At 31.1% G+C, this 26,370-nt stretch overlaps 1 protein-coding gene across 3 annotated transcripts in view; it reads left to right on the top strand.

The window, feature by feature from the left end:
• Nucleotides 1–1,444: 1,444 nt before the first annotated feature.
• Nucleotides 1,445–26,370, top strand: part of LOC121130231 (uncharacterized) — a 40,870-nt gene continuing 15,944 nt past the window's right edge. Inside the window, exons 1-2 of one of the 3 annotated variants that reach the window (XM_071893697.1) lie at nucleotides 1,461–1,875; nucleotides 1,933–2,008. Coding sequence is in view for 1 of the 3 variants with exons in the window: in XM_071893695.1 (XP_071749796.1) it covers nucleotides 6,976–7,003 (28 nt within the window). In the remaining 2 variants the exon portion in view is untranslated. Of the gene's footprint in view, nucleotides 1,876–1,932; nucleotides 2,009–6,960; nucleotides 7,004–26,370 lie in introns of those variants that run through there. The other 2 variants (XM_040725986.2, XM_071893695.1) reach the window with 2 other exon arrangements.

Here is a 26,370-nt window from a genome sequence, read left to right as displayed (position 1 = left end):
TAACCTTGTATTTCTATTAACCTTGAACTAGGGCAGTCTATTTGTCAACTAAAATTAACCTCAAATAAATCTTAAAATCATGGCCCAGGGGCGTCCACAGGATTATATATTTTTTTTAGGGGGAGGGGATTGGTTTTTGGATTTTTTTGGCTAAAAAAGTTTCAAAAATCCATATGTATTCCCAAAAAATAAAATATAAAAGTTTTTGGAATTTTTTTCAAAAATCCGTAGGTATTCACAAAAAATGGGGGGGTAAGCGGCTACTACTAATCTAGCACATCACCTGCGGACACCCCTGTGAACATCACACTTTGTGTGGATAATTCCTGTTTTCTTGACTCATCAGCATTTCCTGAAATGCAACTATAAATAGCTATGATGTATACAAGAAAAATCCTTTTTCTTATATCCGTAACTATCAAATATTTTTTGAGTACATTATATAATAATTAATATGGAGACTACTTTGGGGATATATTCTTACAAGTCAACACCCTCTATTGACGTTATTCAAAAACAAATTATTCTGTTGATGATTTCTATTTTCATCTAATTAAATTGTTAAATCCTTTGATTTTTTTACTATTTCTTTTCGTAAGAAAGGCTAAAAGACAAATTACCATTTAAATACACGAAATTTTGATTTTTACAAAAATATGGTCTTTCATATTTTTGTTGGTATAGGGTGATACAATTAAGGTAATTATGTCATACAGAATGATGGATGGGGACTACATCAGTAGGTAGGGATAACAATAGTTAGGCCACCATCTATCTAAGACTCCCTGAATTATATTAACAAACCACAATAGTCTTATAAGTTCATGTATTCCATGTTACAAATTGGCAATGAACAATATGTGTGTGTGTTCCTTGCACAAAAATCCAAAAATGTCGTGTGTATCTCACAATTCATATTTAAAAAAAATGAATTACTGTGATAGTAATAGCAGGTGCTACTAGTTACAATAGTTAATATGTATACAGTTGAATAACCAAGAGAACTTCAATAGTCAGCAACTGATTAGATACGTCATGAAACTGGTTTTCTTTAGCTTCTTGTTCATTGGACAAGCAAAAGTGCGTGTCTGGATATACCACCACAATGGTATCATTTATACATTTAATCACTAAACTCTACTCACAAAAAATGATTGAGCAGAAAATATATATATATACTTTCCATGCTCATAACAAATAGAGTAAGTTGAATTTGACATTCCTCTTCACGTTGCTTCCCTTTGTTGCCTCCGGGCGTGCGGCTCTGATGTAAGGAAACAAAGGCCCTCTTTTCTCAGTTATGATTTGAAAAGATGATACGCGCACACAGGCAGCATATGCTGCATAAAGTACGTACAACACTGACAACCTAATAATAGTAAGGTTTCGTGACGTCGTATATTGAAACTGTAATTACGCCTATGTAACTACATCTGAGTACTCCTGTATAATGTTAGTATGGAAAGCATTGAACGCGAGTGTCGCCGTGTGAGTAAGAAATTTTCACTTATTTACTTGGGAGAAAACGAAATAAAATTAGTTACTAGCTGCAAACATAGAACTTTAAAAATCTACGTTTTTGTTTTCTTTTTTGTTTATCTGGCAGTCTCTTCCTATTCAATCTACCTGTTGCACTTTTGTATATATTTTGTAGATATACCTACAAGAAGAAAAAAACCCTACGTTTGTGAGCAGTAGAAAAGTGTGTCGTGCTACATGAACAACTCACAAGTGATTCCGTGACACAGATCAATAATAAATTTCATGTTTACATTTTGAATATAATCTAATGTGTAAAAAGTTACAAGTGATATTAAACTAATATTATTATAGATCTGATCTAATCACCTTCACACTCCTTTCATCGTTTCTAAGGTACGTCAAAGATTCTACGTTCTTCTTTAAATATACAATAGCATCATGCCCATCCAGGAAGAATAAGGAACTCAGATGAAGATCCTTCATCTGCTTCAGGGTTAAAATACAAACCTGCGTGTCAAATACCTTGGTAATTGTAATATTTGCAGCAAAAAAAGTAAATAGGATTTCATTACAAAATTTCTCTCGTGGAATGTCCGGAAGCTGATTCTTTGTCACTGTCGTTGAGATACAAACCTGGAATTCCCCCCTTCAAAGTTTTTATTTTTGTTTAATTTATAATCACAATGAAATGTATGAAATAGAAGAAGGAACGAATCAAATTTTGCATATGTGGGCCCTTCAAGACTTGAATGCTTGTTCTTAAAATTAAGTGTAGTTTACATTTGTATTCTTTGACGAATATTTGTCAAATATTATCAACACATTATTCTTATTGACCCTTAGGAACACGCTACAAATTTGAACTTAAAGATGTCAAAATTGATCTTCACAATAATAGAAATTGATATATTTTATTTTAAAGACTATATTGGGTTAATGCAAGTCTCTTAAACCAAAAAACAATTCTAAACTAAGGTTCAAACAATTGGGTATCTCAACTAACTCATACCAGAAATTTGAATACAGAGACTATAATGGACTCAAATATGTCAATGAAATAGATGAAGTTAAAAAATAAATTAGGATTTGCTCCTTTTCTGGATTTTTGTTTAAGATTGTTTCTATGTTGACGTAAAATATATTTCTCAAAATTTATCGATTTCTAGACTATTTTTTAATCTACCATATTTGTATTGTTTACATATGTATATTTCTTCTTAAGAACCCATAATTTTAATATTGTAACGAACAAATACCCTTTGTCTCGCATAAGAGATCAAGAAAAATCCCCAACGAATATAATATCAAGATATAACCGGTTTTAGGATGCAGACAATCTTTATATTGCTCAATATATATAATGTATGCCACTAACTAAGGCCTCTGACTTGATGCGAATTATATTTAATCACTTAAATACTAAATATTACATGTGTATTGTATAATGATTAATAAAATACAATGTTTTTTGTATGGATTTATGGTTGTCTGCGCGATTATATTTATTTTCTCAGGGGTATTTGCAGGATTATATAAATATATATAATTTTTTTTTTTTTTTCATATTAATTTTTTCTACCTCATAAATAATTTTTTGTCTTCATATCCATAATTTGTTCAAAAATTTCTTGTTTTGGGAGCAGCCTCCCCCTGTGGGTGTCCCTGTACATATATGTATATATATTTTTGGGGGAGTGGGCTGGAGGGGCTGTAGCTGCATTCTGCGCGAATGCCCCTGGGATAATGGCTCCATAATGAAGTATACATATAAATTCTTTGAAAGAACAACCACGTCTACCACTATTCCGGAAGATAAATTTGAAGCCATAAACCATATTGTTTAAATACCTATAATATGTAAAATATTAAAACTGTTGTGAGGCATTATATATTATGTATTCGTGGTCAAAATGTATGTACATTACTGTTAATATCCGGCATTGTTTAAGGCAAGTATTATCTTTTTTATTATTAAATTATATTCACATATAATAATATTATGAAAATATTGATATCTTATTTCAACATGCTACTTATTGTTTCTTTCTTTTGAAAATCCGTGTCCAATTTCTGTTCGAATAATTGATAATTATTACCCTCTAGTTCTAATCATTATTTTCATCTTTTTATGTACTGACAACTTATGGGAAGACAATTTTTAACTATAGATTTGACTAAAGTTTTATTACAATCGAGAGCTATTCACGAGTCCCAATCGAGTCGTGATTCTTTACACTCTGAGCCAAAAATTGTAGTAGAGTTTGGAGGAAGTCCTTATATTGCAAGTCTGAGTAGAATTTGATATCAACTCTCAAACTGAGACTTTATCCACAGGGTCGCAATGATTCATTCTCGCTATTTTAAATTACACTCTTATTTATCAATTTTCTAAATGTAGTTGGTACCACTGAATTTCTTAGGCACTATGCTTTTAAATTATATATAACATGATCCAAATGAAATAAAGATGTCTATGCAAAGACAACGGACAGTTGATTTGATCGTAGGGAACAAGGAGGCCCCCTATTTGACCGTTACGCTACTGTACAATCAACTATGCGTTGTCTACATTGTTATCTTTTCTCTAATTGTGAGATATCATTGGATGGCTGAGAGCCTAAGAAATTCAGTGGTACCTAATACTTTTAGAAATGTTCATAAATAAGCGTTTAATTTAAACTTAAAAAAGCTCATGAACAATGTGCTCGGGATAAGTCATTTTCTTGAACTTAATGTAAGTTCGCACCCATGTGACTCCTAGAGAAAAAAAAATAGACTTTATGTATATGGATTTCACCAAAAGATTCCTAGGTTTGATGGAGTAAATGTAATACTTTAATTTTTACTTATATTTAATCAGTGCAACTCCATCTTACCAATTAAACTCTGTGTCTTTGCCTGCTAGTCTAGCCCTTAAATATTTTTATCGAGTCTTTAGATTTCTTTTGAGCTCATAGTAAAAATCCCTAGTTATTTATTTGAGTCCTGTATTGTAAATTAATTATAATACAAAAGGCTACGTCCAATCCTCAATTTTTCAGTAGTACATTGGTCATTGTTAATAATTTTTGCTTATTCTGACTTGAGCCCAAGTTGAGTCAAGGTGAATCAAGTATGGGTTCTCAGTAGTGTTGTGTAATAATACTTGGTTGAATTATAAATTACTCATTCCATATTACTTCATGGAAAAGTAATTTAGTTTTACTTCTTATTACTTAGAATCAAGAGTATTATTTCTAGTTGACTGAATATTATTTATTTTTCCGTATCCCCTTAAGAGATGCCCATTGCTATAATCAATTCGACGAGCTTCTTATGATTAGGTGAATATTTGTAAATTAATATATATGTAGTACTACCCTTTAAAAAATAATTTATGCTGCATTCTCTGTGATGCTTGCATACTTAAAATCATATAAGAAATTGAGTTGCTTGACCTCTTTGTTGCTCGTATTCTGATCGGATTAAGACGTTTAATTAATAACTGAAGTATTGACATATAGTGTTGCGTTAGTCCTTATTCAGTCCTAAAAACTTATAAATCTCGGTCCTTAATAAGGGCATACAACTTTATATATTGTTTTTTAATCAGTTCTAGGTCTGACATTCCCGAATAACCAACAGTCTTTAAGAATGAAGTGGACCGAATACATAAGGACTGACACAACACTAATGACGATACAACGAATGAATATGTAATAAGCTAGTACATATTACTCAATTAAAAAAAATTGTTGTATTAATTCTTACTTCTTTAGGAAAGTAATATCGTTTTACCTACTATTAGCTAATAGAAAAAATATATAATGGCAGTAATGTATTACTAACTAACGCTTTACCACCATGGAGATAAAAAACATAAGGTGATGATGATGTGAAGAAGTTAACGTCGTTGTAGTTGACCAAGACATTCAAATTGTAGTAGTAATAAATAGCTATGTTATTAACATAGAGGGCGCTTCAAATATTTTTAGGTTATTTACTATAGTCTACAGTTGATCATATTTTTCTTTATGGAACTCTTCATTTTTTATAGAAGTATAGGATAATTCCATACAGGATCTGGAGTGATTGATGTATAAATAATATGTTCCATTGTTTCGGTCAACTACCTGTTGAATTCAAAAAATTTCCTTTGCTTTTGCTCAGTTAATACTCAAAACTGGTCCTCAGCTATGATTCAGTCAGGATCATCAATAATAAAATTAAATCAGTTAAATAGATTAATGGTGTTTCAATAACAGATATAGTATTAAAAAACGTGACCATTTTGGAGACAAGTCTCGATTTTTCTCCTTCTTTATCAATGTCATGAATATTGATTGGTTGAATTTGAATAAGATCTTGTTAAGCTGTGAAGGATTCTCATAGATAACTATAGACTGATTGAGAATGCTGTTATCGTGTATATCTACAACTGCTGGTAGGATATATATAACATATTCAGGCTCTAAAATACCTAATATCGTTATAATTTCTCTAAAATTTTATTGTAAGACATCTTAGCGGGGATAACTGACTGAAACCTCAGTTTTTCTTCACTTAGTCTCACCTTTTTATATGGTACAGCCTTACCTCGCTGACACAAAAATATACAGTGTATTTATTCGTCAGTCTTCGATGTTTGAGCTGCTTTTGTATTAATAGGTGTTCTGAACGTTGATTGGTTGAATTAGAATTAGCTCCTTTTATGCTGTGCAACATTCCCAACAATCATGCCATAATTGAAAAGAAAAATGCTAAATACGTGATAACAATATTCAAAGATTATTAAATATTAATTGCATATTTGGGAATAATTGCCTCACTACCAACATATTTTAGGATCATTTGTGTTTCTTTTGTATGAAAGTTCCGAGCTGTAATAAAAATAGCATTTTGCTTAAGTGAGACTCGAGTCTGAGTCCCCATCTCTATATTATACTTAATGAAAACACATCTACTCCATATTCTACTTGGGGACTAAATGAATCAAAATCTGTAAAATATTATAAAAAATAAAACATAATTGAGTGCAACAAATCCCATTTTTCCTCATACTGTGAATTAAATCTATATATGGATTGTTATTCATACATTGCAATTTGCAAAAAACAGCAACATGTAGAATATGTTTTCTTTTTATGTTCTTCGTAGAAAGTTGTTGTTTCAACTAAATTGAGTTTGCTTGTGAGCTGAGCTACTTTCTTTTTTATAAGTCGTTGAGCCAAACATATTTCTAATTATGTACTTTATGTATTTATGCTCATGAAGGAGACATTTTCGATATATCACACGTTGTTACCTTTATTGTATTTAGTAACTTTTCCTCCGAAAAGAAATTGAAAACAAAAACAAAAAATCAGTTGTTAGTTCTTTCCAAATATAGAACACTTATTCAATAACAATTGGAATTGTTCACAGCTTAGAAAGAGCTAATTCTAATTCAACCAATCAAAGTTCAGAAAATTACCTAGGGGAAAAGAAGCAGATACATCGACAGATTACAAGGAAATGTACTGTATATTTTTGTATTCAAGAGGTAAAGCCCGTGATCAATCCAGTATTTTCATGATGATATTAACCATACCTGAATTTTTTTAAATTATTGTTATTGTCGTTTTATGTTTATTTTAATAATGATTAATCATTCATTAACTAAGTATTTTGAAGAATATTAATAGACTTTTAGATTTATGGTTTCTTTCTTCCATTTAATTAATTCAAATAACACCATAATTATGCCCGCAATGTTTTTAAGTAATGTCTAATTTAATTATATGTTGTAGGGTTAATTTTGATTCATCTTCACAATTGTCTCAACTATTGAAATCATTCAAATCTTAACCAGATGTTGATTTCTTTTAATATTTTATCTTAAATGCCTTATTTTTGCAGTTTAGAGGAATATACAGGATGCATTTTCTAAATTAAGGGGTCTCAACCTTTTCTACGAGAAATTGTTATCGATCTAAGCAATGTTTAATGACAAAATTGACCACATAAACTGTGGGTACATAGATTCCCGTTACCTTATGGGAAAAAAGATCGGTCAAGGAACCACGTCTGTGTTGGTGTAGTCGGGGGTTACGGTGGGACACTGTTGATAAACATCCTTCATCTGTAAAGGGGAGGGAAGAAGTCTTTATACTGCGAATCCAATTTAAGTCTCCAATCTTTGCTCACTAGTTAATTATTTTCAAGACGTCCAATAGTAGTCCTCAAATTTATTTTGAATTAATTACAATGCTATAATTATAATATAGGATCCAAAGTTTTATTGCTTTTCTTGAGTACAGTATAAAATAGCTATCGAAGTCCAAGTCAAGTCTTGGATTGTGAAATCAAATCGAGTTGCAAATCTTTAAGATATGGGATCAAGCCCAATTGTCTGCCTTTTATTTTTAATGAACTAGAATGACATATTTGCACATGTTGAAAAGTAGAAAAACTACTTTGGATCAACAAAACGTATGCTAAAATCCTGCAATTTTCTAAGAGGATGAAAATCTTGAGCACTAACTATTGTTGCAGAAAATATGATCTCGGACGAGCGTGATAACTTTTCTAGTTGAAGACTGAACAGTGTTTTTTATTGTCCAAAGCTGTAATTATAATTCTTGAGGAGAGAACATCTATGTATTAAGTACTTGTTCTCATAAAAGACTGAGGATTCCTTGTGGAGTTATAAGAGTAAAATTGAGGATCGACATCGGGGTAATTCTAACCCAAGTTCTTGGAAGATGAAGACTGGGACCTCTGTTTATTTTTTTTTATCTCCTAGCTACTCGCATATAGTTCTTTAGATATATGCATATGAGTACTTTAAGACGGAAATCATTTCAACTCATTTTTAAATAAGTTACTAAATATCGATTTCTATACTAAATGTTCCACGTCTTGTGTAACAGCTTTCGTGACTAGATATGTATATGTTACGAGATAATGGCTAAGTTTGTCACGCTTTTCATTCAAACTAAGGAGAAACATCCATCCATTGTCCCTTCAACACTATGATTAAGACTATGAGAGTAAAATAGCAGGTCAATGTGTTTTTAATTACAAAATTAAAAATCATTCCTCTTCATATATTTTGTCATTGTTAGTCAAATTAAACGAATACATTTTTGTGTTGCAAAAAAAAGAGGAAAATTTTGGTATATATGATGCAAAAATGCTATTAATCTTTCAAGCTCGTGATTTATACTTTTGTTTTTGGTAATTATACATACTTTTGTTATTATTTTATAATAAGACTTTAATTTTTTATGTAAATGCAAAAAAACAACACACAACCAGTTTATTCCGTTTATTGTGAGATTCATGGAGCAATTAGTGTTGTAATTTGTATTTATTGCACAAACATATTTAACATGTGAAATTAATCCAGTATCGCGTCCCCAGGATTGGTTTAAAAGATGAAGTTGTAAAATTTATTTGAAACAAATTAAATATTGGAATAGTCGATTGGTGACTTAGAATACTGCCCACAATTATCATTATTAACACTTGCTAGTTAAAGATAAAAGTAAAAAATCAGTTACATTACATATTATATAAAGTTTGGTTGTCGTTTTCTTGGAATCCAGTTTATAGTGGGCCGGAGTTGCGTCTATCCCTTTTTTATCTAAGATACATATATTCTAAAAATGAAAGGTGTTAATCATTTGGGGCTAAATCACTTGAGACTACCCTTGTAGTCAACTACTATCCTGTAAAGTTTATCATAAAATGTATTGTCGTGGTTGTAGGGTCCCCTTGTAAGAAGATTTCTTTAAATAAAAAAAAACCATAAAAAAGATTGACCTATAAAAATAAAAAAGATTTCAGACTCAAGGTTAAAAATTTCGAATTAAATTGCAACACATAAGTTAAAAGATTGATACTTGAATTGAATTTGAAGCTTGTGACTCAACCAGATCTAGGTACTCTCACATACTCTAAAAATCATAGCCATAGAAAAGGTCCTTATACTGGAGATCCAACTCGATTCATTCAAGTCTTTGCTCAAAAATTCAAATCAAGTCTGAAGGTGGGTTACGTCATCTGCCATGCGTGTATATGTTTTAGTGTATAGACAATATATGTCTCAAAACTTTAGCGTGTTATAATCTTGAAACTTAAACAACTCTAACTTTCAAAATTTTACAATTTTTTTGATTTAAAATCTGTGTTTGTAGGAGTGGAAATGCCATGATAAAATAAATTTTGAAAGCACAAAAGTTACAATTGGGGCATTTTCTCTCTTCTTAAAAAAATAAAAAATTTGATCACAAAATCTCTTTATTTTGAAAGTTAAGGAGTTGTTGAGATTTGAGGGTGATAATGTTCAAAGTTTTATAAATAAATTGCGACTACACTTCCTAAGTCTTATATTATCTTTATCGAGTCCAGTTCAAGTCCTCATAAATATAAATAAAGGGTACTTTTTATCCTGTCAAAAAAAAAAAAAACCCGACTTTCCAGTCCAAGTCAAGTCTCGTGCTCCAACCTCTGGTCAATTTGTGAGTTGATATCTCCTGTTGTAATTTACAAATATTTATTTATTGAATCTAATTCACATTAACTATAAATCAATCTTTATATCCCGAAATACGTATAAATCCATGAATCAACCTGTTCATTAATCAAAATATAAATCTGCATCCATAGGGTTTTTTTTCTTTTGCATTATATGACGTTTTATTTATGAATTCATAAGTTTCCACTTTATAAATAGAAGGATGCTTTAAGAAACTGTATTATTCAGCGATATGTTGTTATGGTGGGTTCATTGACTTTGACACTGAAGATTTACGATAAATACCCACAAAACTAATTGAAATTTATATACTTGGTTATACATATGTCAATACACCCCTCAATACAAAAGCAACCTAGAATTATTTTTCTCAAAATCTAGCCTGAACTACATATTTTGTAATCTTCTAATCATTTTCTTAAAAAATTGTACTTAATAGTCCATTGAAGGCACCGCAATTTGCACTGAAACTAGAAATAATACATAATTATAAGATCACAAGTTCTACTTAAAAGGCTATATCGCAGTCAAATTAAGTTTCATTAAGTAAATGAAGGAAGTATATCTAACATTCTTAGTTATTTCACCTTATCCTAGAAATTGGAATACAAAACCTACAATTGATCAAAATATGCCAATCAAATATTGGCATATTTAAGGAGTACCTAGGGAAAATAAAATGCATAATTTGTCCTTCTCTTGATTTTGATTCAAGACTGTTTTTGTGTTGACACATCAGATATGTACAATTTATAAACAGTTTCTTTTAATTTATAGTTTCTTTGCATTCTGATAATTAGTTTTTGAGTATGCTTTTAATATTTTCGCACTGATTGATCTAAGAAATAACAATGTAGCAACGAGTATCTAAAGCTCAGCGCGTCATATTAAAAAAGAAAGAGGAGTAAATATCTATATTACAAAAACTAATTTCATCCACGCTTAATAACTCTGAGCAATGCTGGGTAGTTCGGCTAGCCTTAAATAATGCAATTATTCTAGGTCTTTTAAGCAGGTCAAAATACCTACTAGAAATGGGCTGATATCAAAATATCTTCCAATTTGATATCTTCAGAAAATTATTTTCCGATCCGATCCGATATTTTACAAATGGTTAGATGTACCCGTATCCCTGAAAGCTTTTTTGTTTCACTTGCATCTTGTTTTAGCCCTTGTTGGTAAATGTTTGACTTGATCAAAAAGACTGACTCCTGAGAAACAAATGTATTTGAGTTATAAAGTAGGGGTTCATTCATTTAATTTCGAATTAGTAATGTTTGCAGGATGTCTCTTTAAAAAAGCAACAACTATATATATAAAACAAACTTGACAAGCCTTGGTAATGAATGAACCTGGATTAGAATGAAATATTTCCCTCTATACATATATCAAGCCATTTTCAATACCTACTTACTTTTTTAAGCAGTCAATCCTTTATATTAAGAAAATGCCTTCACTATTGAAGACTATACTAAGCGAAAGAATACCTATTTGATTTTCACGAGTCGTCAAGTCCATCATAGTATCAACAACAAACACTTTCAAATAAGTACTATACATAAAATGTGTAAAATACGGTACATTTCAACCGTGAAATTCCTGCAACAGGAAGTTGAACAATGAAAATAATAATAAAAACCCTCTAGAGGATGATGTTATTATCTATTTGCAAGTGAAATTCTTCATCAATGTCGTTCAAAAAGGAGTCAAGCCCATATTTGTATCTTATCAAAGTATCATGACTAGGGACTGTTTGATATACAAGAATAGTCACCAGGGCGACGACCTCTATCCAATCAAAACTTGATTGGTTCTCAAATTATTAACACTAAGAGGAAGTTGGAATTTCTGTGTAAAAATACAAATTACTTCATTTTCTTCTGAATTTAGTTTGAGCTTGCATTTTTAATATTTTATAATGTTTGAACAGTTGTAATTAGTGTTGCGTCAGTCCATATTCCAGTCCAGTCCAATCCCATTTGTCGGTCATTGCAAAGGTAAAATGGATCCCTTCTGACGTCAATGAAGGTGTCTTTCCTTAGTTTAATTATTCTGTTATATAATGGAATAAATTATATAATAAGTAACAATATGATATTTTCGTATAATATTGTATTATAATGAAGAAAATAATATTTTTTGTAAGATATGTGCAATAATCTTAATACATATTTCATATATCTTATTTGTCTTAATAAACCATCGATATTTTTATGGAAAATTCCAAGGCTCGACAGTTCTAAGACTGGACTGGAACGAATAAATAAGGACCGATACAATATTATTCATAATTATCGTTTTTATATATATTAATATTCTAAGAGGTTGTGATAGGATACTATCACTTACTGTTTAACTGACAAGATGTGATGGATGTTAAGCAGTACTACATAGTATTCAATTATTTATTATTGTATCTGTTACCAGGGTTGGTTTAACGATTTTTCTAAGAATTATCTTCAATATTTTTTTTCAAATTTGACTCCTTTTTTCTGATTCTAATATGATGTACCAAAAAAAAAAAAAAAAAAAAAAAAAAAAAAATAATGATAAAGGGGCTTAATTTTTTTTTTGTAGAAGTTTGATGCCTTTTTGGGTCCCTTTTCGTGACTGTGTCGATGTTTAGTTGATTTTTTTTATTTAGAAAGTAAGATTTGTCTTTATCTAAAAATAAATCATTTTTATAAAGAAAAATATATTATTATTTTCCTAACTCATTTAAATTTTTATTTAATTCACAACAAAAAAAATCCAGCCAATATCCCATTTTTAATAATAATAATAGTTTTTATCAAGTGTTGTGAAATACACCAAAATATCATATGAGGTAGATCACAGTCTATTTAGTCTTAAAGTAGACTAATAAAAAGCTAATACAATCATCTTTTGTATTACTTAAAGGGATTTTTAGTCTCGAGACAAATATACCAACTGCTTCAAACACGGTGTTACCTCGCTTATACAAAAATATAAAGTGGATTTTGGCCTCAGCTGTCGATGTTTCTGCTTCTTTTCCCCTAATTAGTGTTCTGAACGTTGATTGGTTTAATTAGAGTGAGCTCTTTTTGAGCTATGAACACTTCTCAACATTTATTGAATAATAATTCCGTAGTGTCGTATAATTGTCTAACTCCCAACATATTTGGATTTTTTAATATATAATACTTTAATGTCAATCGCGAGACCTACAAACTCTTGACTAAATTGTTTTTCAAACTCGATTCCCACTCTTAAGTTAAAAGACTAAAAGTTTTTATTTTTGTTTCTCATTAAGCTACTTTTCATTAAGAATTTTTTACGGGATACTTTTCTATAAAAAAGTTGCATAATTTAATAGGCAACATATCTTATTTTATAATTTTGGAGTCCTTGTATATCGCTGGATCTGATAGCATCAATTTGAGCATTTGCTCATAATTATCTGTGGGGTTGAGAAAATTTTGCGAATATCAAATTATGAAAATGAATTGAAAAAATCGTTTTTTGTAAATTAGAAATTGAAGCAATGAGCGGATTTCATAAATTGCACCCTGATTAAAACTCATGAGATAAATTCCAATTAGTTTAATTTTCTAAAATATTATGTTGAACCATTTTGTCAATATTTATTTTCGCCAGCAAACGCACGTTCCTCACTAAACATGATAGCAACTAGCAATTTTCAAGACAACTAGCACGCCCACCTTGCTACTAATTCTACAACATGATTGCCACGCTTTATAAGGAAGGAAGTTATGTTGCCGTATCCTGTAATATTCAAAAGCGAAAGAATCTTTATTGTCAATTTTGACGAATAATAGTTTTTATTAACTAAAGCTTTTTAGATCGAAATATTTTTCTTTTTTTAAGGTTGATCAGCTAGTATTTTATATAAATCAACGAAAAAACACAAAATTGTCTTTCATTCCTAAAATTAATATGTTTAATAAACTACACTTATAAAATAAACACTATAAACATCTATAAACAAAGATAATCAAGCTACATTTACAAAATGTGAGTATTAACCAGCAGCTGAGAAAGATTTCAAATTGAAGAACAAAGTTTTGAAAAATCTTTGTCAGTTAAATGTTTTTATAGACTAAACAATAACTTTTCAATCATTTAATCATAATTCTTTCTCCGTAAAAATAAAGACACAATTTTGAATACAGAAAATTTTTGATAACAACAAAAATAGTTTACAATGAACTCTTTTTATTGACAAAAACGACAACACGCCTCTAGTCAGGGGAGTGTAGAACCCTTCCCAAATGCACCCTCCTATAGTCATAGGCCTGTCTGCAGTGTAAAAGGTTGGAAATCAATGTGCTAACTAAACGGATATAATGTTTCTCATTCAACAATATTTCCTACTACTTTAATCGAATTCAACTTGTGAAAGCATAAAATATGCGTGGTTAAATATGCATTTAACTTGAACGTAAGATAAAGGATGGATCAACTTTTGATCTTAATGATTGATGTTTTAATAATGATAATCAAATTATTATCAAGGACATGAGACATCACTATTTTTTTCTAAACTAATCTCTTTGCAAAATCTACTCTATGGTTTTTATTCCTAGGCCAAGTCGTGAGAATTACATAATATGGCTTGTTAACGCAAAAGTAAGAAGTTAGATTTTTCTCATAAATGTTTTGTGTCTACATAAAATCAATCTTGAACATAAATCAAGAAAAGGAAAAAATCCCAATTAATTTTTTTACTTCATACATGCATACATACTAATACTTCAAAGGCATATTTGAGTCTATTATAGATTTACTAATCAAATTTGAGGGATGACTAAAGATGCCCTACAGTTTTTGCTATAGTTTATAACCTTTATTTGAGTTAAGAGGCTAATATTTACACTGATATGTCTTCTTTCAAATATAAACTATCAATTTATAATTCTTTTATTGTGATGATCAATTTTTCATACTTTTAAGTGCAACTTGTGACTCACCGAAAGGGTTAATATGAAAAAAAATGTTGATAGAAATGGACGATAATTCGTATAAAAATGTAATACACTAACTCAATTTTGAATATAATAATTCAAGCTTGCTTTTGTTAACGGGCTCCAATGAGTGAATTTTCATTTTTATTCCTCAATCAATTATTCAAACTTCTACAAATATATTCTCTTGAAAAAACTTGAGGCCATATCTACCCGATGTCGATGGCCCTACATTCGAAATTATGACTTGTGTTATTAATGTTTAGGACTATTAAAATCAAAGCAAGCTATAGACTATAGCGAACATTTCCATCTAGATATATCTACCTGTCCTAGTGATTTTTAATATAAAGCCAACAAATTGTCTATAAAATATTGGGGCGTTTTATGATGTAATAAAATATTATTTTACATTTCGTGATTTTTACTCAAGATTACTTTTGTGATGACGCACTAGATTTTCAATAAGTATAGATAATTTAACTGAATAATTTGATTATTTTATAGCCTTCATTGTAATGAATTAAAATTGAAAATAGATTTCAAATTTGTTTGAGGCTTGTATTAAATGACTACGTTGTAAAATTGTATCATTTTGTACATTTTTACAAATGTGATGCGTCAACATATAATTATTCTTGAACAAAAATCAAGTAAAGTAGAGAATCTTAAGAAATATATAGTCTCAGAACCTTTCAGAAATGAACAATCCTTATTAGTGATTGATTATTTAAGTTGGTGAAATTATTTATATAAATATATGTCTATATCATCAGTGAATATACTATGTTTCCCTTACTTAAGTATATCAATTGTAATTAGTAGATTATATTGAGTTTTTAAATCGTTCAGAAACTTGATATTTTAAAAGACAAATAGTTATTTTTATCTATTTTTGTGGGTTCTACAAAATGATGTAGATGGTCATTTGTATTTTATTACCGAAAGTGTTTTAAGGTAATGGCACTCCGTTTCATTTACCTTACCTTAAAAAGTTTGTTATCATAATTTAAGTGTAGCTTTATATTTAGGTATAGGAGGCATTTTATTAAATATGCCTTTCATGAATCGAGCAATATTTGGGATCTCCTCGTAACTGGAGGCAATTTACTTGATGTCTCAAAATAATTGAACGGTGAGAGGAAATGTATCTATAATAAAGATAATTTATGTTTCAAAAAGATAAACAGATAATTAGTTACCAGTTCGTCACGTGCCCTCAAAGTGTTTAAAACTTGATTACCACCAAACTTTTCAAAACGATTAAAACAAGATTTCTGGGTCTTCCATGATGAGCGCCTAATGCCATCCAACATAATTTTCATGTGGTCCGTCTCCATGCTCAGAGATTGCCATTGTAATTTTAGAGCTTCCATGCAATTAGAGTTCTAGCTTGAACATCGGAGGGAGGGGGGAAATACTTTTCTGGGTCCTAGAGAGTCTCTCTCACTATACCTAGACGTAGAGGAGAGTTGATTGATAATTCTTGAATTTTCGTGCCCTCTTCAACAGATGACTTGCTAAAATTGCTGGGAATGGGGTTGAGTCTCTGAATCTCAAAATTACCTTCGTTAGGAGAGGTACCAGAGAGAAATAATATCCTCCTGATTTCCATTTCACTGTAAAAGTGTCCAAGTCAAGTGTTTATGATGAAGATTTTCATTTTGGTGTTAGTTAGTTTTTTTTATTATTTCGGGTAATTAAAAGTGCTGGGGACTATGGTAGATATAGAAGTCTACATATATTTAGTAGATAATCCATGATGTAAGTAGATATTTCAATATCTCTTCATGACCTTATAACAAAGAAACAAATTGGTTCATAAATGTAATAAAATCAAAAGATCACAAGATAATTAAATTATGTGGCTTAATCCCCATTTATTTTATATAAATTGTTCATCTTCATTAACTAAATACCTCTTATAAGGAAATATTGTACATAGGGAACCTAGAAATAGATCTATTGTAAGTAGTACTAGGACAAAAATGTCAAAAGACTAAATGTAGAACGACAAATTTATATCATAATATTTTGAAAGAAAAAAAATTGAGAAGCAAAGAATTCTGAGGGCATGAATTTTGGTGATGCTAATTAAATTGTTGTTTGTAATCGCTCTGCAACTTCATGTTCCTATTTTTCACATTTTCAATAGATATTATTGCGATTTTCATTATCAATTAGATATACACAGCGCACCCACCCATAATGTAAAAGTATTTTCCCTTCTTTTTTAGCTTTGATAATTCCACAATAGTTGGAAGTCACAATACAATCAACATGAACACTTTAGTTATAACTGCAACTAGATCTATATACACACTAAACACATTCATAAAATGTACTACAAAAGTCTATACTTACGAAGAAGTTTTTAAAACGTAAATATATATTAATTGGTTGCAATTTCATCATGCCCTCAGATCTTTTTGTTTTTGCATTTTCTTTGTTTCATAAATTATTTTTGTTTTGAAATATCCTCAAAAAAGTTGTCATTTCTAAGTTTTGTCCCACAACGCTTCGTCTTTTAACGTTATGTCTGAGTAACATTTATGAGTGATATTCACTTTATTATTGTCTGAGGGATAAACGTACAAAGCAAATCCTCCAGACACGGATAGTGAGCTAAATATATTATTTTTAAAGAAAAGGTTGCGAGATACATGTGTAAATTCCAGATATGCCTCAAAGAGAAAGATAAAAACATGAAAAATTGATATAATTAATGACCCTCTCTATAGTGGAAATGTGACTAATAAGAAATATGTGGATAATATTATAGAAATAATAGCAATTGATACTTTTATATCAAAAGGTCATTTGCTATAACGTCAGGAGCTTATTTGTCATTGCGAATACTGTAATTGAGCCATGAAACAAACAATATATAAATCATTATTATCAAAGAAAAATAAAATCAAACCACATTATCTGTTGTAGTATTTGCAAACAAAGATATGATTTCGACATATTATTACTACTGCATGGAATTTAAGGTTTGGCATGCTATGAAGTTTGTAAGTATCTTCGAGTGAAAAAAATGCCTCTTTGCTTGCATTTAAAATAAATTAAAGCTTGTCAAAATCAGAAGTAACAAAGTTGTATAAATGCAGTTAATAATTTCTATTGTCATATTTACCTATGTTCACATTTCTTATGAAAGATAGATCATTATTTAATTGAAGTGTCTCCCACGGATACCTTTGAAAAAAAAAAATGAAGATAATTTTTAAACAAGTGGAGTAATACCTTGGGGGGCGTTTTGATAAGTATGCCGTTAACATTTCCTAAATGATGTCGAGACTTGAGAGTTAGGACCTTACTTAAGTATCAATATTCTACAGAGCGTTTTCCCGTGACGTCAGTACTGTTGATTTCCTCCATTCTGAAGAAACAAACAAGTTTTAAAAGAATAAAAAACCTTTTTTCATTAATATTAAGGAACAATATTGGATGTCAAAATAGGACCAAAAAACAGAACCTTAAAATTTTCTATCTCTATCAAAAATATATCCCTCTAATGCCTGTTTTTATTATATATCGGACACTAATATGTTATTAAATCGTTAGACAATCTTATTTCCATATTGCAGATAAAAATTAACTATTACAATGGAAAGAATGAACTATTTTCCTCTAATTATCCTACTTTCCTTATCCCTAGTCGATCAACAACAAAAAAATGATATAAATTTAGACATGTTATAAGTATTTTGAGTAGAATTCAAATATCAATGTTATCATGGCCATTAAATAGTATTCAATGCAGATGTCAAGTCTATTTTATTGTTATAGCCATTTGATTGAATTTCGTCTAGATTTATTGGAAATATGATCATTTCATGTAGTAAAAATATCAACCTTTAGCCTCCAAGACGGATTCTCCTTCAATTATGATGCAATTCAGGTCGTCAATAAAAACGTTCAATAGCATATTAGTGAAGTATTTTCTTAAATTAACAACTACATATTAATATTATATGATGTGCAGATTGGACATAATTTATCTTAATATACACCAAAGGTAGTAACCCCTTTTCTCGGAGTTATTAGGCGTGAACAAACAGACAAACTTTATCTTAATGTTATAGAGGACTATTCCTCAAGAAACCATTAGTTAATTCTGTTTTTCATGAGTACCCTACCACGTTGTTAGTCAATGCTTTCATGTTCTCTCCTCAAGAATGAAGTAATAATAATATTTGCTTTACACGAAAAAAGTTGTATAATGTACTTTTTTTCTAATAGAAGCTTTAGCTAGATATGCTCGTTTTTAAAAATCAGTCCTCAACTCATACAGTATATGGCTGTATAATATATGAAGTGACCTAAACGCCTTCGAGACTTTATTCATTTTTACACACCGTCCTTATAAAATCAAAATATCTATCAATCCAAACATCCATCCATCCTAACTATATTAATATAGATTACTTCGAATATATCTAAGGGTGAGGCATTTATGACGTCCAGTTGACTGGGAGAGAGGGGGGAGGTACTGATTTAAGATTTCTTACGATAAGGAGGTATGGGATATTTCGTTGTCATTGAGAACTGATCACTATTTCACACTGATCAACAAAACCTTTTCAATATGAAGTATATCTGTACGGACATCTGCAAGTGGGGGGGGGCTGTAGCATCTCCCAAACGAAGGAGTTTTTGGTTTTATACTAAAAAAACTTAATGAGAAAATAGGGGAGAAATTTTTTTTTTAAGGATTTCTTTTTTTTTTTTTTCCAAAAAAAAAAATTCAAAAAACAAGCAGCCCCCTGCCCCTAAAAATAGAAAATAACATACAGGGGAGGGTATCTAAAAATTAAGGACGTCCAATTCAAGGGCCTATAAAGTTTTGGACAAACACCGACAAGGGGGGAATGGTGCTTTATTCTAGACGTCATAAATATATAGCCTGTAAGGAAAAAAGTTACGAGTCGGTTACACTACAATGAAACAAGCAAACAAAAAATGTTCGAGTTCATCCATTCCGACAACCTTTATCTAAAAATAAATTAAAAATGTCCAGGGATAGTACTTTTGTACTTTAGGATATAAGTGTAATATTTATATACAAAATCCCATCATTAACAATGCTACGAATCAAAAGATGAACATAAACCACGGCGATAGCTTATTTACATTAAAAAAAAAATGCCATATATATTTGTTATCCGCTCTCAATTTTTATGAATGTGGGTTAGTTATACTTGAAGTAACTCTTTAAGCTGGGGAAAAAATTATACATTTATTGAATAATTATTCCATAGTCGGAAATATTTGGCTAATTACAAACTGATTTTTTTTTTAGGTGTGGGGTGTGAGTGCAGTAAACAATTTTAGACCTTTTAGAATTCTAGGTAATAACTCTCCCCACCCCAATTGGTATGCCGGCGGCCTCTTTCCTTATAGTCTCTTTACATTATCCTATCAGATTTAGGTCACTCAAATATATTTTGAATGGCAGGTACGTGTGCTCTCGTGACTCGTGAACATTCTTTAAACTGTCAGGATTACTATGTTAATTTTTGGTTTCTTTTATTTTTACATACCAGCAGATAATATTTGGTACAACTCTTATCATGAACGTGGGTTCATTATAAAGGTTTTTTTCTGCAAATATTATCAATTTTACGTCGTTGTATTAGGTAGGTTTTTTTTCCTATGTATTGTGAATACACCTTTAGCAAAACGATTACAAATAATTATACCGAAGGGGAAAATAACATATGTAGACCAATTATATTACAATTCAAAATCCATTTGAATTCCTTATTTCTTCCATGTACGCGTTACTTAGTCACATTCTATTTTATAATAATAATTATCCATCATTTTCGATCATTGATTAGCTAGATATATGTACCCAGGCACCAACAATGATTTTTTTCTTAAAGTGTGACTGAAATGTGCTTTAAAAAAATATTTTTTTGAAAGATATATGTGACCCGTCAACACAAAAGCTAGTTAGCATGTTTTTTTCTCAAAATTAAGTGTGGACTACATATGTATTTATTCTTCGTCAAATTATCGTCAATTTTGATAAATCCTTGGATTTGCTACAAATTGCACTTAAAGTAGTCAAATGCAATCGCCGTAGCTCATGGACAACATGCTTCGGATAAGTTATTCTCTTGAACTTAATTTGTGTATGTTTGCACCCAGGTAATTCCTAGAGAAAGTTATATACATTAGTATTTATATGGATTTCATCAAAAGGTTCCTAGGTTGGATGGAGTAAATGTAATTCCATGATTTTACTTCTAATTAATCAGTGAAAGTCTATCTAACCAATTAAAAGAACATTACAAAAAAAAAAGTTGCTAAAATTGATTGATATCTCATACATAGAATGAGAAATTGATGGATTTTATTTAAAAAGGGCCATATCGGGCCTAATATAAATCTTTTAAATCAAATAAAGATTCTAGAATATAGCTACAGTTTATGGGTTTCTTAACTCATCCCACAAATTTGAATACAAAGCCTATAATTGGCTCAAATAGGTCTATGAAATATTGGCTGTATGGTTAATGTTTAGGATTTACGTTCAAGGTTGTTTTTATGTTGACACTTCATATATTTGGTATTTCAATTGATTATATAATCATTGAATAGTCAAATAACAGTAATATCAGCATAAGTGTATAATAATGCAAAGGGCTTAACCCTCCATGATGGAGATATCCCAACTTAAAGTATCAACTTTATGGTATTTCTATTGAAATAACTGTACTTTACTAAAGGAATCAGATCGTAAACACAAGTAATCAGTGTTAAGTCCTAGGATTTCCCCCTCGAATCCTTAATCGATTGAAGGTTTCTTTCTATCTATGTATTGTACATATTTGAAGCGCTACTGTATTATTCTATCTATATGACATACATACATAAAAGAAGGACATGTTTGATAAACTGAGTAACACCAATAGGTCCCCCCACATTGAGATCGTGCCTTGACTTGAGTTAAAGTAAACTTTCTCCAATTGTCTTATACACGGTGTTAGTATGTGGCTTCTTTACATACATGCGAAAGAGTCTTCAGAATTCAAATAAAGACAAGGTTGGGTCCCCAAATCTTTGCCTGCTTAACTCTGATCCAATACTGTTTCCTTTGGATTTTACGTGCTGCAATTTTTGTTTATATAGGAATTAGTTGAAGGTTTCTATTTCTTTGTATTGGCTTATCTATCCAAGGGATTAATCAATGTCTTCTGACTTGTATTCATATCTTGTTTAGGAGCTGTCCTTCATCCAATATTGGACACGTTGACGGGATTGAAATCTACAAAGTCTTCTACAATGTAAAACGTTATACTTCAATATAAATAACATACTTATAACTATATTTTTCAATATTCAATTACCCTTTAGCGGCCTGTAGATCAAAATAACGTATATTCTTACCTTTATTGTATCTCACAACCTTTCACTAAATAAAACAGAAAAAAGGTTCTAAATAAGTTGGTACTTAGATAATTATTTTCTTCCCATCTATGGAATTATTATTATTCAATATTATTTGGATTTTCATAAAAGCTTAAGAATAACTAATTCGAATCCAACCAATGATTTTTTTCAACACAGGCCTTCTTGGGAAAATAAGCAAAAAATAGAAAACAAACAAGAAAAATACGCTGTAATATGTTTTATTTTCATATAAGACCGTGATAGAGAGTCTCTAAAATATTGTCCTTTGCATGATTCAAAAATGACAAAACAACCATTAAAAAAAAAAGAATCTTATAGCACCTCTTATTGCAAAATCAGTATATTTAAGTTTCAAGCCGAGTGTTTAATACTTGGAAACAAAGCTATTATGCAACTTTGACCTTTTGTAGTTGATAAGTCTCCAAGGAATTATAAAGATGATTAATCACACATGTTTTCGCTAGTCGTAATACGTTGTCATTATTGAGCGTTTGCACTGACGTCATAAATTGAATCATAATTGAAGATATCACTTTCTTGGGTCGGCTAATAGTTGATACTTTTACTGCATAAAATGTAGAAAATTCCAAGAAATCTTGATAAAACTCCATCAAATGTCTTTAAAAATAAATATAAACTTAATATCAACATTAAATACTACTTGATGCCAATGATCAACAGTAATATTTGAATATAATCAAAGTAACATGTACTGAAAATCCACATGAGATTATTAGAATGTTTTTATTTTTTTTTAAATCTATTAGGGACGTTCCAATTTTTTCCCCTATTGTAACGGGTGTGGCGAAAGAATCTTCACACTTCGTTTTACTACATAATTCATGGTTTTTGTGAATGCGGTAAAATTGTTGTGGTCAAATACTTAATATAAACAAAAAAGAACTAGATTTTCCTAAGTGTCTTAAAAGCCGAGAAAATGTCACCAACGAATTTGGGTCCGTTCACTTTTTGACACTGACAAGAAACCAACGGAGATTGCAAAGCAGTTGGAGATCTCTAACATGAATTTGGATATAAACGTGGTGCTCCAGTAGGATGGTGCGCCTGCACACACGTCCAAAAAGGTCCAGAAGTGGTTGGAGGACAACTTTCCTTTCTGGCCACAGACAATGTGTCCCCTACTCACCGGATGCCAACTCATTGGACTTCACTTTTTGGATGCATGATGAGTCCAAAGCCTGCTCCGTCCGTCCAGTACTGGGATGGCATGTCTGACAACTACATCTGCAATGGGTTCAAGAACTTCCGTGGCCGCCTGGAAGCCATCATTGCTGCCAAGGGGGACTACATCGATGATAAGAGTAGGCAAGATATCATATTGGTTATTTTTATAGTATTGACATACCCTATAACAACTGATTGCTGAAATACATCTTGATAAAATTCTAGATTGAAAGTGTAGAATATTTTTTTCGCTTCACCCTGTAATAGTTAATTTATTGAATACAACATGAAAATCCGATTCCATAACTATTTAATAAAATATTTTTAACACATGTTAGGGTCAGATATATATATATATTAAAACCGGCCATGAGGAGATATATTTTTAATAGACAGTATGGTTGGAGTCCTTGAATTTGTTGGTTCTTTTTGGAGCTCCAATGGTTCACTATATTCCATAATATTAGTAAAAGAAGGTGTAATTCGTATTTATTTTGTTTTTTAGGTCACCAAACTTTACATTAGAGCAGTGGATTTCAATTTTTTTTTTCGCGGAGAAACATTTAACCCCGCGACCCAAAAAAAATAATATCTTCTGACTAGTTTTCATAAAATCACAACAAAGCCTGGCAATTGATACATACTAGCTCTAACTGTTTTACTTAAAGTAATAATTAAAATTAGACATTGACGTTACTTGTATAATATTTTTAAATTCAATAAAAATTTAAAAAAACGATCAAAAAGCTTTTGCTTACCTAATTTGACGGGTGGGCCTTCCTTCTGTTCATGATCTCACTGCAATCTGGATCACAGGATGAAAGCGCTACTCGCATGTCAGGTCGCTGTTGACTCGGGTTCTTTCTTTTGTTTTTAATCTTGTCAAAGTCGAAAATCCTAGTTCGTACTAGGCTATTGTTCGGCTATTGTTAACAATAGAAGACTAATCTAACTTAACATTGTATATTCTTTTAAAACACTGATCCAAAACGATAACAAATTTAATGACTTTTGGCTTGTTTTCAGTGTGATATCACAGGTGTGTTGAAGCAACTCGTTTTCTTGCTTATCCATCATGCTTAGTTCCATAATTGATTCATGTTTTTCGAAAGCAAAAGGATCGTTCACCCAAAGCTTTTCCTTCAGATTTTCAAAACTCTCTGCAGGGAAGTAGTTACTAAAAGTGTCAGACAGAGCAGCGAGATGTTACTCTATGACACTTTTAATGTCATTCACTTTTTCTTCACAGATTTGGTTCTCCTTAGTGTGTTGTAACAGTGTTGGGAACATGTAGTAGCTGGGACGATTACTTTTTTAGTCGTGCTTGCCATAGATCTAACGACTTTTGGAATGCTTGTATATGCTCGTAGTGTCGGAATAAATCATTGCATCTTCCTTGTAACTTCAAATTTTGTTCGTTTAAAATTGAGAAAATGTCAGAGAGATATGACAACTTTATTAACCAATTGACATTGTTAAACAAATTTAAATGTGAATCTCATTCCTGAGTTCGTACGCCCTTGCTAGTACTCTGCCCCTCGACAGCCACCGTACTTCAGTGTGAAACAGTATATGAGTGTACTCTGCTCCCATTTTTGAGCATACCGGTTCAAAAGCCTGCTGTTCAGCCAGTTTCCTTTCATAGCATTAAAAAATTCCACTACTTCTTTCAGTATGGCCATAACATCAGGGGAAATACCCTTGGATGCCCAATCTTCACGGTGAATGAAACAGTAATTCCAAACAACATCATTACCAGCTGCCTCAGTTATTATTTTCACAACTCCGCTATTTCTAACGTTCATATTTGCTGCACCATCGCTTGGTATTCTTTTGCAATTACCCCAATTCAATTTGCATTTTCCAACAATACAGTCATCCAGCGCTCCGAATATATGTGGTCCTGTTGTATTTGTTGTTGGTAAAGTCAGACAACACAGCAAATCTTCCATAAAGTCATCTTGCCACACATACCTCACATAATCTAACAGGGTCGCACAATTTGAAATATATGTACTCTCGACAAGTTGGATAGCAAAATCCACGCCTGAAAGTAACCGAGTAATAAGCTGGGCTTCCATATGCTCTGTAATGTCATATATTCTCCAAGGCATTGTCTTGTCACTGAGAGGACTGCTTCTCAATTTTTCTGCAAACTTGTCTTCGAAAAAGGTACACACCATATCCAGAGATGCTGGATGGAAGAATAAGTTTTCAGCCACTTTATGATACATTTTCGCTTTTTGCCACACGGTATGTAACTAAATTTGAGGCCAGTTGTGCCTTGTCATTCAAAATAGTTGAGCAAGTAAGAACTTATGCCGATAACTTTAATTCACGTTCCTTCCGTTGAAAATAATCCATAGGCTTATCCACGAGTTCTCCGTGTTTTGTTTCTGAATGTCTTTTAAGTTTTGTTGGTTTCAAACTTTCGTTAGCAAGCACCTCGCTGCGTACAACACACTGGCCCTTAGGATCCTGATTTGCGTTAGCGCAATTTATGAAACCAAATTTTCAAAAGGAATCATTATACTGTAGCGTTCATTATTTATTTTTCTTTTTACTTGATGGTTCAGACGTGGATTTGGCAGTAATATTAGTAGAATTAGAACTTCCTGTTTCCGGCTGCGTACTTACACTTGTTGTATTTGACGTAGATGCATTTGATTCCGAACTTCTTTTTCTGATAACAAAATGATCAATTCTCAGTCAGTTACCCAGCAACAACAAACTGACAGTGTTTGGATCCAGAATGCAGTAACGTTACATGGTTGGGTTGGATTAGCTACATTCGAAAATGCTACGCTGTGATCAGGTGTAGTGCGTCGT

Source organism: Lepeophtheirus salmonis, chromosome Z, assembly GCF_016086655.4.
Source record: "Lepeophtheirus salmonis chromosome Z, UVic_Lsal_1.4, whole genome shotgun sequence".
Taxonomy (NCBI): Eukaryota; Metazoa; Arthropoda; class Copepoda; order Siphonostomatoida; family Caligidae; genus Lepeophtheirus; species Lepeophtheirus salmonis.
The sequence above is the reverse complement of the archived record's forward strand: the minus strand, read 5'-3'. Positions and strand labels throughout refer to the sequence as shown.